Here is a 15,597-nt window from a genome sequence, read left to right as displayed (position 1 = left end):
TCAGGCCAGAGCCTACTCCGTTACTTAAAGACATCTCTGCCGTTGCTGACTCGTATTTACACTCTCCGAAGACACCTACGTGCTCTTCGTCAAGTAAATGGAAAGAGCTTCTCGGTCTAAAAAAACTCTATCATAACACCACCAGCAATGGAAACAGGAACGCAAACGGAATCGGAAACGAGAACGGAAAGAGTGCCATGAAATCCATCAAGCACTTTCTGTACGGAACGGCAAAACCGTCAACAGAATGTTCGTCTGTTAACCTTCCGTTACTTAACGTTAACGTTAACGTAACAGAAACAGATAATGAACATGAGGATGAACATGAAACGGTGGTGGTGACGTCACGTCACTCGTTATCTTCGTCTTCTTCTGGTGAGCTTCCTCGGTTATCGCTTGAGAATAACACGAATACAAATACGAATACGAATAAAAAAAATCAGCCGAGGGTGAAGCTGGTGAAGACGAGGACGCTGTCGAGTGACGGGTCGACACGTGGAGGAGTTGGAGTCTCAACCGAGAGTCCGCGGATGAACTCGTCAGGGAAAATCGTGTTCCACAGTTTGGAACGGAGTTCGAGTAGTCCGAGTAGTTTTAATGGGGGGCCTAGGTTGAAGCATCGGGTGGAGAGGTCGTATTCGAGTAATCTTAGGATTACTCCGGTGCTTAATGTTCCGGTTTGTTCGCTTAGGGGGTTTCCTTTGTTTTCTTCGTCTCAGAAGAGCGAAGGCTCGAGTAATAATAATGGTAATGGTAATAGAGGAAGTAAAAATCAACCGATGAATAATAAGAGTAAAAAAAGATCAGTCTTAGTTAAGAAACTAGTAATATCTTTCGATTATAATCGAATACGTTAATTAGGTATAATCTATTAACCAGCATATATATTATATCATATATACATATATGTTGGTTAATATTTGCACACATTGCTTGTGCCTGACGTTTAATTCCATGCCGTTATAAATAGCCTTCAGAAAGAGTTCGGACGACTGTTTTGATCAGAAGTTTTTTAAAGTTTTGCCGTCTATTGTCAGAAGAGTAGAGTCGTCCAGATATTAATAATATTCATAGTTTGACTGCTATTATCAAAATAACCGTCTGAATGTTGTTCATGCTGTCGTTTTGAATCTTCTAACCAATAATTTTTAAAGTTTGACTTTTTTGGTTAAAACGTTCGCCTGATTGTTTTGTGAACGGCCGTTTGATGGTGTTTTAATATGCTGTTGGTTAATAGATTACTTAATTAACAGGTTCGGTTATAATCGAAGATATTACCTGTTTCCGAATTAAGATCTATCTTGTTTTTTTTTTTCAGTTATATAATGGTCATCACCTAGTGTTATTTAGTTTTCATTACACAGATTAATGAGGATGGTTTTATCAATTTAGGGTTTTTGATATGAATGTAAATATCTAGTTTATTGTTTTGTTTGTTTGAATCTCACTTGTTGATTTTGGCGTCTTTTTATGATATGGAAGAACTAGACAGCAGCATGTTATCTTCCCTGTGCTCTGCTCTGCTCTGGTCACCTCTGCATCAATGCCAGTATATTATTAATAGTACACTTTATTTATTTCATTTCTTTTTCTTTTCAGGAAACCAAATTGTGCTAAAAGTTAATACATGTTGAAAATGGTACATTTTGATGTGGGTACATGTTCTTTGAAAACTTTTTATTTTTGTAAATATGAAGACTTTCAATTAATTATTTTACAAACTATCTTTAATAGGAATCAAACTTCTTATCACCATTTTAAAAGTAAATCATCTTTGCCATCATTAACCACACTAATCGAAACCTCGACATCATTTTGAAATTAAACCACATCAAATGGTGGCATTATTTATATTTTAAAATTTTCTTGAAACCTATAAATGTAACTATATTTTTATATTATTTATAATGAACTTGATTTTTTTTATCTATGTATTTTTTTTATTGAGCCAGATTTTATATATCTCAAGACATGTATAATAAGATATATAAATATTACGCGCATCTTGTGCTTATGAAGATGGAAAGGTGCTCGTTTTTGCAATGCATAACGTGATACCTTGTGGCAAATACTAATGGTATAGATACATGGGTTTGAAAAGTCTATAACTGTTTTTAGAAGATTGTTCAGTATTTTAAGAAAACAGACTATAAGATCAAACACCAAAATCAAAATGGACGCTTTTTATTTTTGTTTTAGAGATCGATGATTTGCAATCACCAAATTCAGTCATTTCTGAGAGTATTGATCATTTAACGGATAATCTTGAAGCCAATTCATCTGGTTTAGAGAGTGAAAGAATCCCAGTTGTAGGTCGATCAATTTATAACATGGAGTCGCTGATAACAAATTGAGATGTATTAACAAGATTAAAATCATCATAAAATAAAAATATATTTCAAAAATGTATATGTATGGTATTTTGAAGCTAGTTTGTATATGTAAAATTAATGAGATATAGAAAGGTAATATACAAGGGTTTTTATAATTTTTTCTTTTGGGGTAAACACTAAACAGCTTTGGAATAATGGTGGGCTGATATGGTTTGTTAAATCAACACATTTGTAATTAACTCATTGTGTGCATGTACCTTCTTTGACCTTTTCAACTTATTGTGTACTACAATGTACATGTACCTTCTTCACCTTTTCAACTTATACGGGATACATATTATGGATTTTTTAAACATAAACATTATTTAGAATTAGTAACTTACTGATAGAGCACAAGCTAAAGAGAAGTATTTATTTCATATTTATTATCACTTCATTCATTTATATTTCATAATTTTTGGATACTTTCTAGTATTATATGCATTAAAAAAAGGTTTAAATATTTTAGTTTGTTTTAGACCCCCGAGTACGTTGAGCAGAACCTGATACTTGTTATATATTTATGAATGTGACATATATGTATAAACATGAAAGAGGTACACCAAAGTGATATGGGGTCACAACATGTAAACATCCCATAGGTTGTGTATTTCCTATTCTTTTGTACGTGCTTCATGAAACCTTAAATAAAATGAAATTTCATCTAAGGTTTTGAATTTTGTGATGCATTTAGTTGACAAAAGATTCAAAGTTTGATGTTTAACTTGCTAAAAATGTTGAAATGCGGTGGTAGCAGTGGCAACGAAAATGATGTTGGTGGTGGTAGCAACGACGAGGGTGCAGTGATGGCCGTGGTAGCAGAGACAGAATGTAGCAGAGGTGTTGATGACAATGGTAACGGTGATTGTGAGGGAGTGAAAGATTTCAAATCAACACTTTTATAAAAATACATTTTATATATTACAAATGGGCTTATGGTTCTCAGTAGAGTTGTACAACATAACAGTTTGGAACCGGTTCACTACAATCCGACCCTAAACGGTTTGATCAAAAAACCGGTTTCAGCCAAACCGACCCAGCCCCCTGGTTCTATTACCGATTTCCTTTTTTGAAACTACCAAACCGGTTTTAAATCGGTTCTTACCAGTTTGAACTTTCATGCTCTTAAACCAGTTTTTTTAAACCGAACAGGTTTGAGAAAAATCGGGGTTGTACACCTCTACTTCTCAGTAGAGGTGCACAAATCGAATATCTTTAAGGAACCGGAACCGGAACCGGAACCGGGTAGGAACCAGCTTCAAGTATGGTCAATAAAATTCAAAACCAGGTCGGGTAGGAACCGTTTCCAGTTATAGTCGGGTATTTAACCAGGTTTTTTCCAGGTTTTGGGTAGGGTGGGGTCGGGTTTTGACCGGGTACAGGCGGAACCGATTCTGGCCTTCCATCGGGTCGGGGCTGGGTCCCGTTCCGGGTACATGTCCAGAGAGAAACCCAATACCGGCCAGGTCGTACCCGGGCTGGGTACGGTAGAAACCGGTTCTGGGTCGGATTCCGAACGGGGTGTTTTGTGCACCTCTACTTCTTACCCTTTCAAATACGTCCCATTAAGAAAGACAATAACTTATTGGGCTAACCCAATACCTCCCTATGAGCCCACTTAAGCCCAATAATATTATTAACTCCAATCTTCTCAACCACCACTATCAATGGCAGACTGCAAGTACTCATGCGCCACTGCAACTGAAACCCTAGAATGGATTCGCGCCATTATTCATTTCATCAAACCTTCCAGCTTCTTCTGGCAGTCTCACGTCGTTAATTTTCTAACGGTACTTCAACTCCGTCCGTTATTTTGCCGTTACTGTTCAATTTCAATATTAATTAGCGTGCAACTTAATTAACTTCTGTTCTTAACGGAAGTTAACGATTAAATGCTTCGTGTTATTATAAACCTATAACTAATTATCATGTTTTTGTACATGTATAGTAATTATTATTATTAATTTATTATTATAAGTTATCAGCTTTGAGCTAGAGTAACTACACTGTAAATGAAGTAGAGTGATAATAATAATAATAATTACTCTAGTTAAAAAACAGAATAGTAATTATTATTATTATTACTTATCAGCTTTGAGCTATAGTAACTACACTACAAAAAATGAAGTAGAGTGATGATGATAATAATAATAATAATAATAATCATAATAATAATAATAATTAGTGCAAGTATAGTAATTATTATTAATTTATTATTATTACTTATCAGCTTTGAGCTATAGTAACTACACTACAAAAAATGAAGTAGAGTGACGATAATAATAATAATAATAAGAAGAAGAAGAATGATTATTATTATTATAAATAATAATAATTCTTATTATTATTAATAAGTTATTATTATTACTTATCTGCTTTGAGCTAGAGTAACTACACTACAAAAAATGAAGTAGAGTGACAATAATAATAATAATAATAATAATAATAATAATAATAATAATAATAATAATAATTACTCTAGTTCAAAAGCAGTATAATAATGATAATAGTTAGTATATTGTATGTTTCTAACGATGTGATGCTAACACTTACAGCATAGACTGTGGGAAGCTGTTGATAGAGAATGGATTGATTGTCTTCGCGATGAACCGATCGAGAATCTTATTCAAATTCCATCTGGATTTGTTCAGGTTGTTATTATTATTATCAAATAAAGCTTGTTTAGTTATCGTGCCCGAGTTTGAGCCTTGTATGGGAAGCTCATTTAGGCTCATCGAGTCTTGTGTGTTTTAAAGTTTTACCTCTTTTAGACTTCTATGCATTAAATTCTCACTGCACAGCCGAGCTCGAGCCGAGCTTTGGCTTGTTTAAAGTACTACACGAGATTGAGCCGTGCCTGAGCTTGAAAAAACTTCTCGCGAGCCAAGCTTGCGATTTAGAAAAATAGCTCGAAACGAGCTGAGATCAAGCTCTCATAAGTCAAAACGAGCTGATCTCGAGCCTAGTTGAGATCGGGCCTGGCTTGGCTCGTTTACATTACACCTCTATAATTACTGGTAATTAGATTATGATGTTTTTTAGACTGTTATCGGCTACCTATTGGTGCAATTTTACTGATTAAATAGATGGACACTCATACTTATTTTAAAACAGTTAATTAGGAATTTAAAAAAGCAATTATTATAGCTGGCACTTATCACTTATCACTTTGATAGAACTCGTTAGTCGGGTGGTGGTGCACTGAGTAGCGATTAATTGGATTGGAATTTTATATGTAATTTTGGAAAGTTACATATAATTGTCCACATAAATACTTCAAACGTAATCAATTAAACTTAAACATAACATATCAATGAGAAAACCTAGGTTCGATTGGCTTTCAGAAAATAAATAAAATTAGAAAAAAGGTCCGATTTTTGACTGAGTTGGCCGAGTTTAGACTGATTTTGACTGAGTTTGGGCCGATTTTTTACTGATTTGACCGACTACCAACTAATGACACCGATTAGCAAAAAGTTAATCAGTAACCCACCGATTAGCGACTAGCTGCCAACTAATTCCGATTTTACAACACTGTTAGGGCTCGTTTGGTTCACAGAATCTTTTCGAAGCAATTGTAATTTTTCAAAGGAATTGGAATTTGGAGAATTGGTCAGAGATTCCATTTACTTTTGTTCCATTTTAGAAGGATTCTTGAATTCTTTTAAGAAGGAATTTAATGGAATTACATCCAATTCCAACAAATTCTGCAAGCCAAACCCACTCTAAATGTTACATAGTTTACTGGTATTCAGATTACAATGTTTTTCAAACCTTTATCTGCTACATGTGGTTGAAATCTTACATATTTTAAAACTGTTAATTTGACCAGCAATTATTCTAGTTGGCACCTGCATTTGATCTCTAATTGTTTTCAAATCTTTTATAATGTATGCTAAAATTTACTAATTTATGAATACTGTGTTGTGTTTAAGGTTGATTAATATTTTAGAAACTTCAGTATTAATAACTATAATTGCTTTATTTTTGCACATGGTTACAGGAACACTGGCCTTGTTCCTTGAAACAGTTTATAACTACCTTGAGTTCTCTTGCATTTCCTCGTGAGCAGGCAGATTTGAAGAAGGTATTGTATTTAATTATGTAAGAATTAAAAATATATGAGTGATAATTTACTCTTTAATTTTTTGCAGGTCTTACCAAATATGCAGGTGGCTTTGCTTAATAGTGTTATAACCCAAGGCATGAATCAGAAGAAAAGACATGAAGTAAGCAACACATGCATTTTATTTTATTAGTTATGGATGATTAATAATTTAATATCATTAAACACTGGATTTGAACTTTTTTGTAATATTTTTTGTACAGATAGAAGCTCTTGCAGCTGTTGTTAGTTCAGTAGCAAGAGATGTTGAAACTAATACAGTAATAGACTTAGGTGCAGGCCAGGTAAACTAATATTGTTTTTTAAATTTATGATTTACGCTTTCTGACTTACACTTGCGTAGGGTTATCTGTCACAAGTACTCTCTTTCGAGTACCAACTATCTGTAATTGCAATTGATGCTTCTTCTCATCATGGAAGGGTCACGCATGAGCGTGCAGAGCGGATTAAGAAACATTATGAAGCCAAGATGCGTAAATCTAGGTATTTTATAAGATAATAAATGTAGGGATAATGCATGCGGTGCCTATTCGTATATTGAAACTACTTTATATGCCACCTAATGTATCTCCAGTTTTGTTTAAACCAAATATGGCAGAAAAAAGGTTTGGTGACGAAAATGCCGTTGTCATTCTTAAAAGACAAACTACACTTGTATCGATTTTTGAAATTGCAACTATTTGGTTCAAAGAGAATAGGTTGTTTTTGTTATTTACAATAGCTTGACATGTTTTTTGCTCTATTTGGTACTAATTAATCTGATGACAAAAATGCCGTAATGATTCTCAAAAGATGAAAATACCCTTGTATCAATCTATGAAAATGCAACTGTTTGATGCAAAGAAAATAGGGTGTTTTTGTCATTTACAATCTATGCAGTTAATGCGGAAAAATATCAGATATCGGTCAAGGAACCATATTTGAGATATCGGTTATCGCGGTGAAATTTCGGTAATTTTAATATCATGCAGAATTTATATATATAGCAATTTAACACTAACAATCAGTATACTCTCCTACTATCAACAAATTAACCTTTTGCAACTTACAAAACATGTAGCAAGTGGAATTTGACAATTAAGACTTCAAAAACTGACATCGGGAAAATTAGTGATATATTGGTCAAATATCGGTTATTATCGCCGATAGTATTGGGACCGATATTTTACCAAGGGACCGATTACCGATATATCAGCGATATTGACTGCATCGTTTACAAGGGCCAAACATGTTTTTTTTGCTCAATTTGGTAAAGAGAAACGGAGTACATACTTTGGTGGCCTGTAAAGCATGTAGTTACATAAAGTTACTTACTTGGGTGATCTTCACTCTACACATACATTATCCTTAAATTATAACTTATATTAAATCTATATTAACACAAGATGGTAATCATATGCAACTTTTGTTAGTTTAGGAGGAAAAGGTGTAACAATTCCCAAAACAGTTACATGCCTTGTCCTCTCCTCAGACATGTTGAAAACATTGATTAACTCGAACGATGAACACAAACAATCAACAGCCGACACGTGTCCTATGCTTCTCACCGGTCTTCATGCTTGTGGAGATCTGTCTGTAACTATGCTCCGGTAAGACCATGAAAATGAAAAGTTGCAAATATACTAAGTTAGCTTGACAATCTAGTCAAATGATTATTAAAAAAGATGATGCTTATATCTTGAAGGGCATTTTTGGAAAGTCAAGAAGTTAAAGCTGTAGTTAGCATTGGCTGTTGTTATAACTTGCTATCAGAGGAAGAAGATAATAACGCCTTATGTGGTTTTCCTATCAGTAAAGGTGTTAAATCGACGGGTTTATATCTTGGAAGAACTTCACGGGATCTTGCTTGTCAGGTATTTAAACATCTTTACTGTTTCATGAAAATGCATAATTTCGAAATAATCAAATTCATATATACCAGAGTGCAGATAGATGGAAAGTTATGGAAAAAGATGCTGGTCTCCATAATTTTGAGTTACATGGTTTTCGTGCCGCCTTTCAAATGGTATGTTTCATTATACTAATTTGACTTTGACTCTGATTTGACTTGACTTGACTTTACTTTACTTTGGTCTTCTTGTAGTTGCTTTCTAGATATTTTCCAGAGACGTTGACCGGAAGCCCTACAATAGGGAGGCAAGGGAAGGCTTTGCGCCGCCAACAACAGAGTTCTAGGATTAACGGTTGCATTCTTACTCTATAAAAGTATATCATATTATTAATCAACTCAATACTTTCTAGCTCCGTTTGACTTTATTTGACTATGTAGTATGGATTATGTAAATACATACGCGCACATAAAGGGTTAAAATGTAATTTAATACAAGCTTGATAAGTTAATTATTGAGCTCGATTCAATTTTCAACATTTGTTTTGAGTAGATTTTGAATAAATTGAGGGTAACGAAGATGTATTGACCCTGTTTGTGTTTTGCTCTTATAACTTTAACCGAACAAACAATCAAAATGAACAATTAAATGAACGGGGTCTTCTTTTTTGTGAACTTATTCATGTTGGTGTATGCTTGTTCGTTAATAAAAACGAACTGTTTACGAGCGTAAACGAACGGACATAATTGAGCAAACGAATTAAAAGTAAACTTGAATAACAATGTGTTGGGCTTAAAAGGCCATTTATACTATAGTAAATTGTAAGGGGCCTAAAAGTTTCAATGTATATATTAACAAACATAAAAGAATGAACTTAAATAAACCCAAACTAACGAACATAAGTGAATGCAAACGGACGAGCATAAATGAATTTAAATTAATGAAAGAGAACTGTTCATGATCATTCGCTTAACTAAATAAACAATTTTTTTTCTTCATGCTCGTTCGTTTGTTATTAAACAAACAAATTTATGTAAATTGCTAATTTTCAAGAGAATTTAGTGGTGAGTTTGGTTTAAAAATTCGATTTTGCAGGATTGGCTACAAACGGATTTTCGTGTAAACCGGATTCTACTAGTGAAAACAAAGAAGATGCTGACACATGTACACTTTTCGAAAAGTTTTGCCAGAGTGGACTGCATCGTCTCAATCTCAACCAACCGCACAATATCGATTTCGCAAGCATTTGGAAGGAGGCCGAACCATTTGTAGTATGTATATTAGATTTGGTTGATCTGTTTGCACATGATATTTATAAAATTGATCATAATGATATTATTATTCATGTTGCAGGGAGTTATAGGACCATATTGGTCACTCAGAGCAGCTCTCGGTCCGGTTTTGGAAACACTAATTCTCCTTGATCGGTTATTATTCCTTCAAGAACAAGGCGACTCAATCGAAGCAGTTATGCTACCAATTTTTAATCCAAATATATCGCCCAGAAACGTCGCTTTGATCGCCAAGAAAATTTAATAATCCGAGTTCAGCCAGTCAGGAAATTTGGTTAATTTTTTTAATTGAATGTTTTGTATCCGTGATAATCTCATTTCTCTCGAAGAAAGAGAGATCTATCTTTTTATCTTATAATTCTACATTTAAACAACTTGAATAGAACTATAGAAGTTATGGACCCTTCTTTTGTAGAAGTAATTCTTTCTTGTAAAGAACCCATTTCGGTACTAAGGTTAGGTTGAGAACCCGCGACGGATGGGATCTTTCATTCACATTTTTTTCTACCAACGTTTTATAGAACTTTTTGACTCCCAAATTTGGAGTATCCTACTTTCACACAATGGGTCAGGAACGACGAATCTCTTTATGATAAACAGATCCGTGTTGCAAGTTTGTTATTACGGGTAGTTCCCACGAAGGATCGCATAGTATGCGTATGCCCGCCCTCCCATGCGGAGGTGTACAAAACAGGTTTTTTTCCCAAACCGAACCGGTTTGGTTAGAGTCTGGTCAAAACCGGTTTGGGTCGGTTTGACCCAAATCGGTTTGGTTTAGAAACTGTTTTTGGAGCAAGAGTGGTTGACCTGGTCCAGTGCGGTTAGGTTCGGTTTAGAACCGGTTTTAACCCAAACCGGTCCGATTTTAAAACCGGTTTGGTAGATCTTAAAGGGAACTGGTCCTGAAGCTGCCGGTTTGGGTGAAACCGGTTTTTTTGTACACCACTACCTCCAACAGCGTCTTTGTATTGTTTTGTTTTGTTTTGCGTGCCTGTATTTTGTTTTCAGCCAGGATGGGACATAATAGCATAGCAAGTACAAGTATTAGTAGTAGAACATAATAAAAGTACATTCAACTGTTGCAAGACTCACGTTCAGGTTGTAATTAAAATAATATTAAATTTCTATGGAAGTCGAATACAAACAGTAGTTCTAGGTCGGGTGGATGAATAGTAATACATACTACTAAAGTAGTAAAATAACTATTTCAAGAGTGGACTATTTTATCAAGTGATTTTGACGGTCTTGTCATATTCATTTTTGTCATTTACTTATTGTTTATAAAATTCTTTGTAATATTTAAATTAGATTCAACTTGTTATTAACTTATTATTCTATAGTTAGTGGATAAATATATACATATATAATCCAAGAAAAAAATAATAAAAAATGTAGAGTTATCTGAGTCATATAGCAAAAGATTATAGGAAGAAAACAAAGAGGATTTCAGTTGGCAATTGCTACTTTCGGGTCAAAATAATTATCATTGATGACTATGTTTATGAGAGGAATTTATTTGTCTTTTTTTAATACTTTTTTGTTTTTGCAAAAGCACAGACGGCATCCTAGTCATCACAATGGTAGAAAACCATTAGAATAATATTTATATGGTAGTGTCTATATCAAAGAAGTTATTATAGAGTTTTTATCTTTATATTTATATAATATGTAAAATTAATTTTTACATAAGTTCGAGCTCGGCTTGTTTTGGCTTATGAGAGCTCGGGCTTGGTTTGTTTCGAACTCTTTTTCTAGCTTGGCCCGTGAGTTGTTTATTCAAGCTCGAACGTTTATTATTCATTAATTAATTTATATATGTTTTTTCAAGCTCGAGCTTGTGTAGTATGTTAAAAGAGCCTAAGCTCGGCTTTGTAGTGTGAAATTAATGCATAGAAGTCCAAAAAAAGTTAAAACTTAAAAATAGAAAAGACTCGATAACGGTGAGGAGCCTAAATGAGCCTCTCATACATGAGGGCTAGGACTCAATAAACATGTGAGTTTTAAATGAAGAGACAGACATGTGTAATCAGAGAAGAGCGTATTTAATATGAGAGAAAGAGAAAGACACTGAAAAAAAGCCGAGGGCTATTTATTTTGGCTTGATAGATCGGTTGGCGAACTACGCTAAACGTGTTATTTTCATATTTGTTCGTGTTAGAAAAACAAAAAAGACATATTGCTAATGGAATGTTATGAATGGGTTGAGAATGAAATGAAGTGGAAATGGAGATGGAAATGCCAAGCGGAAGGTTGAGTTACAAAATTACGTCAGGCTTATTTTTTCGGTTGTTGTTTCCTTCAATCCGGATTGTTGGTTATGGAAGGAGTCAGATGGTAAGTGTTCAAACTACGCGGTTAAATCGCTGCGGTGGGAACTTGATAATGCGGATCAACAAGTACAAAACTCTACCTTCTGGCTCAGGTGGTTACCCATTAAAATAAACAGTTTCATATGGCGCCTACTATTGGATCGTAATGCTACCAATCATGTTTTAAGCACTAGGGGTATTAATGTGGGGGATTTGTGTTGTGAAGTCTGTGGTTCAGTTCCGGAGACCACACAACATTTGTTTGTTCATGTAAAGGCTTCAATAATATTTGGGCGATTATCTTTGATTGGGTGAAGCTTCCTAGGCGAATGAATTTTGAGTCAGTAGAAGAAATCATGGAATTTCCAAGTAAAATCATCAAGTGCAATGAAACTTGTTTGGCGGTTCGGTGTATTTTGGCAACAACATGTTGGATGATATGGTTGTCGAGGAATGATATAATTTTTGGCATCTCCTTCTCAATGTCTAAGATGGTATTTGAATCAAATCGACGTCTTTCTTATGAGTTAAACAAAGGAGCAATAGGCCAGGCTTGGATTGGGAGAGGTGGTGTAGGTTCAATTTCGTTAACTTTCCATTATAGTGGGTCGTCGCTTACCTCTGTTGTATTGTTCTTTAGTTTTTTATGTTTATTTTCTTTTATTTATTGGCTACTTGCCTCTTGTAAGTGGTTCTCTTTAGTTTTCTAATATATTAGGCTTTTCAAAAAAAAAGTTATTTATTTATATTCATAGAACAAAAGACATTTGAAAACATATAAACATGATTTTCTTATAACATTTTCATTCTATATTTTTTAAATTTTTATGTAGTAACTGCTCTATTTTTTCAATCTTATGTGTCTGCTATTCATATATTAGCTAACTTTCATAAAAAAATAGCATTTGTGTCAATACATAAGCGTGAAACGCATATGTAATATCATTCTTGTGTTTTATAAAAATATGTGATTCTGCTGTATAAATATACCGAAAAAATATGTTTATGAAAAATCCAATTTAATAATTTAAAGAATTGAAATAACAACAAAAATACCATTTACTATTTAATTTGTTAAAATTATGATAACTGTCGTAATCACATCAATAAAATATTAATGATAACATTTAGGTATTCTATTATCATATTATTCATATCCACTTGTTTAAAGTTTAAACACATCTAAATAATGAGGTCAAAATCATGTATTTGTTGCTATACCTATAAGATGTGTTAGTACGATGCTCCACCTAATGAGGAAGTGATATATGGGGCTGCTTTCTTCATTAACTTATGACTTTTGTATTTGCTTTTATTCCACATAAATAAAGTTAATATAATATCAATCTTGTTAAATGATAATTATTTAGTTGCGGGTTCGGATTGTAGTTTGGTAACAATAGTGGTGCTGGACGAAATTTCAGAGTTATGAAAATTGAGTTAATTAATTAAATCAATTTTAAACAAATTAAATAAGGGTGCTTTTAATTTATGATAACTACGTAGATTTGTAGATAAACGTGTGGGTTTTATTTGATATATGAGGCTGCTTTCTTCATTAACTTATGACTTTTGTATTTGTTTTTATTGAACATAAAGTTACTATAATATCAATCTAGTTAAATGATAATTATTTAGTTGCGGGTTCGGATTGTAGTTTGGAAACAGTAGTTGTGTTGGATGTAATTTCCGAGTTATGAAAATTGAGTTAATTAATTAAATCAATTATGGATAAATTAAATAAATAAGTATTTAATTTATGATAACCACATAGATTTGTAGATAAGCGTGTGGGTTTTATTTATTGTTTAATTAGGAGTGAGAGCCAATATCTACTTGTACCGAATCGTGGTCTATATTATTAATCAAAGCTACGATCATAGTTATGAGTTTGTTAAGTGTTTAGAGTTATATATATATATATTATGGTTAATAAGATTGAGAGTTATTCAATCAAAATCCATTGTTTTCGTTTGGACGAGTTATAATTTATTTGAATTTGTTTTTGTTTTTTTTTTCTTATATATGCCATCATGATGTTGTTTTTCTTCATCCTATCATTTAATATATATATATATATATATATATATATATATATATATATATAAAATAGAAATAATGTATATTTCTATGTTGTATATTAGACTTTAGAAAAAGTGTTAAGTGTTAATTGCACATAGCCAAATTTTAGTACTTAAAAAACTAAAAAGCTATACGAATAATTAGAATTCGAAATCTGAATCTAATAAAAAGTTCACAAACTTGAAATTTAGCACAAAATATTCCTAATTTGAATCAAACCGAACTCGATTCCAAAATTCAAATCGAATTTTGATTCCGTGATTTTCGATTCAAATTCGATAGCCGGACCTTTTTTTTTTTTGGCTCAACCTCAAGTAAAGAATAAAAGAGTTACATAGAGTATGAGATTTGGTTCTACTACACACTCACATGTTATAAACGTGAAAAGATATTATTTATTTCACATGTGATCTTCATGGTTTAACTTTGTGAATTATATATTGGGAATAAAAGATGCATAATTTGATCATTTATACATATACCATCAAAATCATGTTAAACGAGTTGAAGTATCTCGAACACTAAATAATTGTTTTTATCTATAAAAGGCTATAAAGAAATATAAAGTCACTAGTCACGCGTAGACATCCAACGTCAACTGCGACTGATGTTTTGATCGCTAAAAACGGTCACAGAATACAAGCATTAGCAAACTTGGTTATAAAACAATATTATTATTTATTACTCATGGAGATTTTTGCGATCATAATTTCGGCCAGAAAACGTTATTTGTGATCGAAATGACGTTAACAAATGTCTAGTTTTCTAGTATTGTCTAGTTTCCTCTTTTAATCTTTAAGCTGGTTAAATTCTTATGATATTTATATTTCTTATATATATATATATATATATATATATAGGGTTAGGTTAGAATAAAAACCCACTTGAGTTGTGAAAACTCTAGAAATTCATTCTCAACCACATGTTTTTAATTAAAGATTAAATCTTGTGGTCCACAATTAAAATTAATAAAAAATGTTAAAGTTTTCTTACACTTTCTTTCTTCTGAAAACATATTTAAAAATTACTAAAAAATGTAAAAAAATTAGCAAAACATTTTTTTTATGTTTTCGGTGTTTTGTATTAAATGTAACAACATATATTACATGTAACAAAAAAAAAACCGATGTTACATAGGGTTTTCACGGATTTTCTCAACTCAAGAGGGTTTTCAAACTATACTTCTCATATATATATATATATATATATATATATATATATATATATATATATATATATATATATATATATTAGACGTGTTAGTTTTAAATTAGTTTTAAATATTAAATATGTTAACTGTTAAGTGGGGTTTTAGTGAGGTGGATGAACAGTAGAGTACTGCTAAGAGTTTGGAATTAATGTATAGTGTTGGTCTACACAACATGTTCATTTGAGATTCTTTATAATATAAACGTACAACGGCGAAGCTGGGATGAAAATGTAAGATAAGGGGGGGGGGGGGGGGGGGGGGGGGGGGGTTGGGGGCGTGGCAAGGAACCCCGGTCTTCCATTGAGTTTCGCCCATCACATTATGGTGGCAAGGAACCCCGGTCTTCCATTGAGTTTCGCCCATCACATTATGATTAA

At 32.9% G+C, this 15,597-nt stretch overlaps 1 protein-coding gene across 1 annotated transcript; it reads left to right on the top strand.

The window, feature by feature from the left end:
- Window positions 1-4,037: 4,037 nt before the first annotated feature.
- LOC143616992 (uncharacterized) lies at window positions 4,038-10,937 on the top strand. The gene is made up of 13 exons (XM_077089672.1): window positions 4,038-4,162; window positions 4,928-5,023; window positions 6,376-6,459; window positions 6,527-6,601; window positions 6,702-6,782; window positions 6,842-6,981; window positions 7,911-8,087; window positions 8,183-8,351; window positions 8,420-8,503; window positions 8,582-8,681; window positions 9,423-9,598; window positions 9,681-9,880; window positions 10,770-10,937. Exons 1-12 carry the CDS (start codon window positions 4,040-4,042, stop codon window positions 9,861-9,863), a joined length of 1,488 nt encoding a protein of 495 aa, XP_076945787.1. The 5' UTR covers window positions 4,038-4,039; the 3' UTR covers window positions 9,864-9,880; window positions 10,770-10,937.
- Window positions 10,938-15,597: the final 4,660 nt, after the last annotated feature.

The sequence above is a fragment of the Bidens hawaiensis genome, unplaced genomic scaffold (assembly GCF_021521415.1).
Source record: "Bidens hawaiensis isolate Kalapana, Puna unplaced genomic scaffold, B.hawaiensis_p1.1 tig00050968_1, whole genome shotgun sequence".
NCBI classification, from domain to species: domain Eukaryota; kingdom Viridiplantae; phylum Streptophyta; class Magnoliopsida; order Asterales; family Asteraceae; genus Bidens; species Bidens hawaiensis.
The sequence above is the reverse complement of the archived record's forward strand: the minus strand, read 5'-3'. Positions and strand labels throughout refer to the sequence as shown.

Bases quoted from the DNA above. Each gene is read 5' to 3' on its own strand.
- LOC143616992 (XM_077089672.1), top strand. From the start codon at position 4,040: ATGGCAGACTGCAAGTACTCATGCGCCACTGCAACTGAAACCCTAGAA. The intron at 4,163-4,927 runs GTACTTCAACTC...TAACACTTACAG, and splicing joins ACGTCGTTAATTTTCTAACG to CATAGACTGTGGGAAGCTGT. The intron at 6,783-6,841 runs GTAAACTAATAT...ACACTTGCGTAG, and splicing joins TAGACTTAGGTGCAGGCCAG to GGTTATCTGTCACAAGTACT.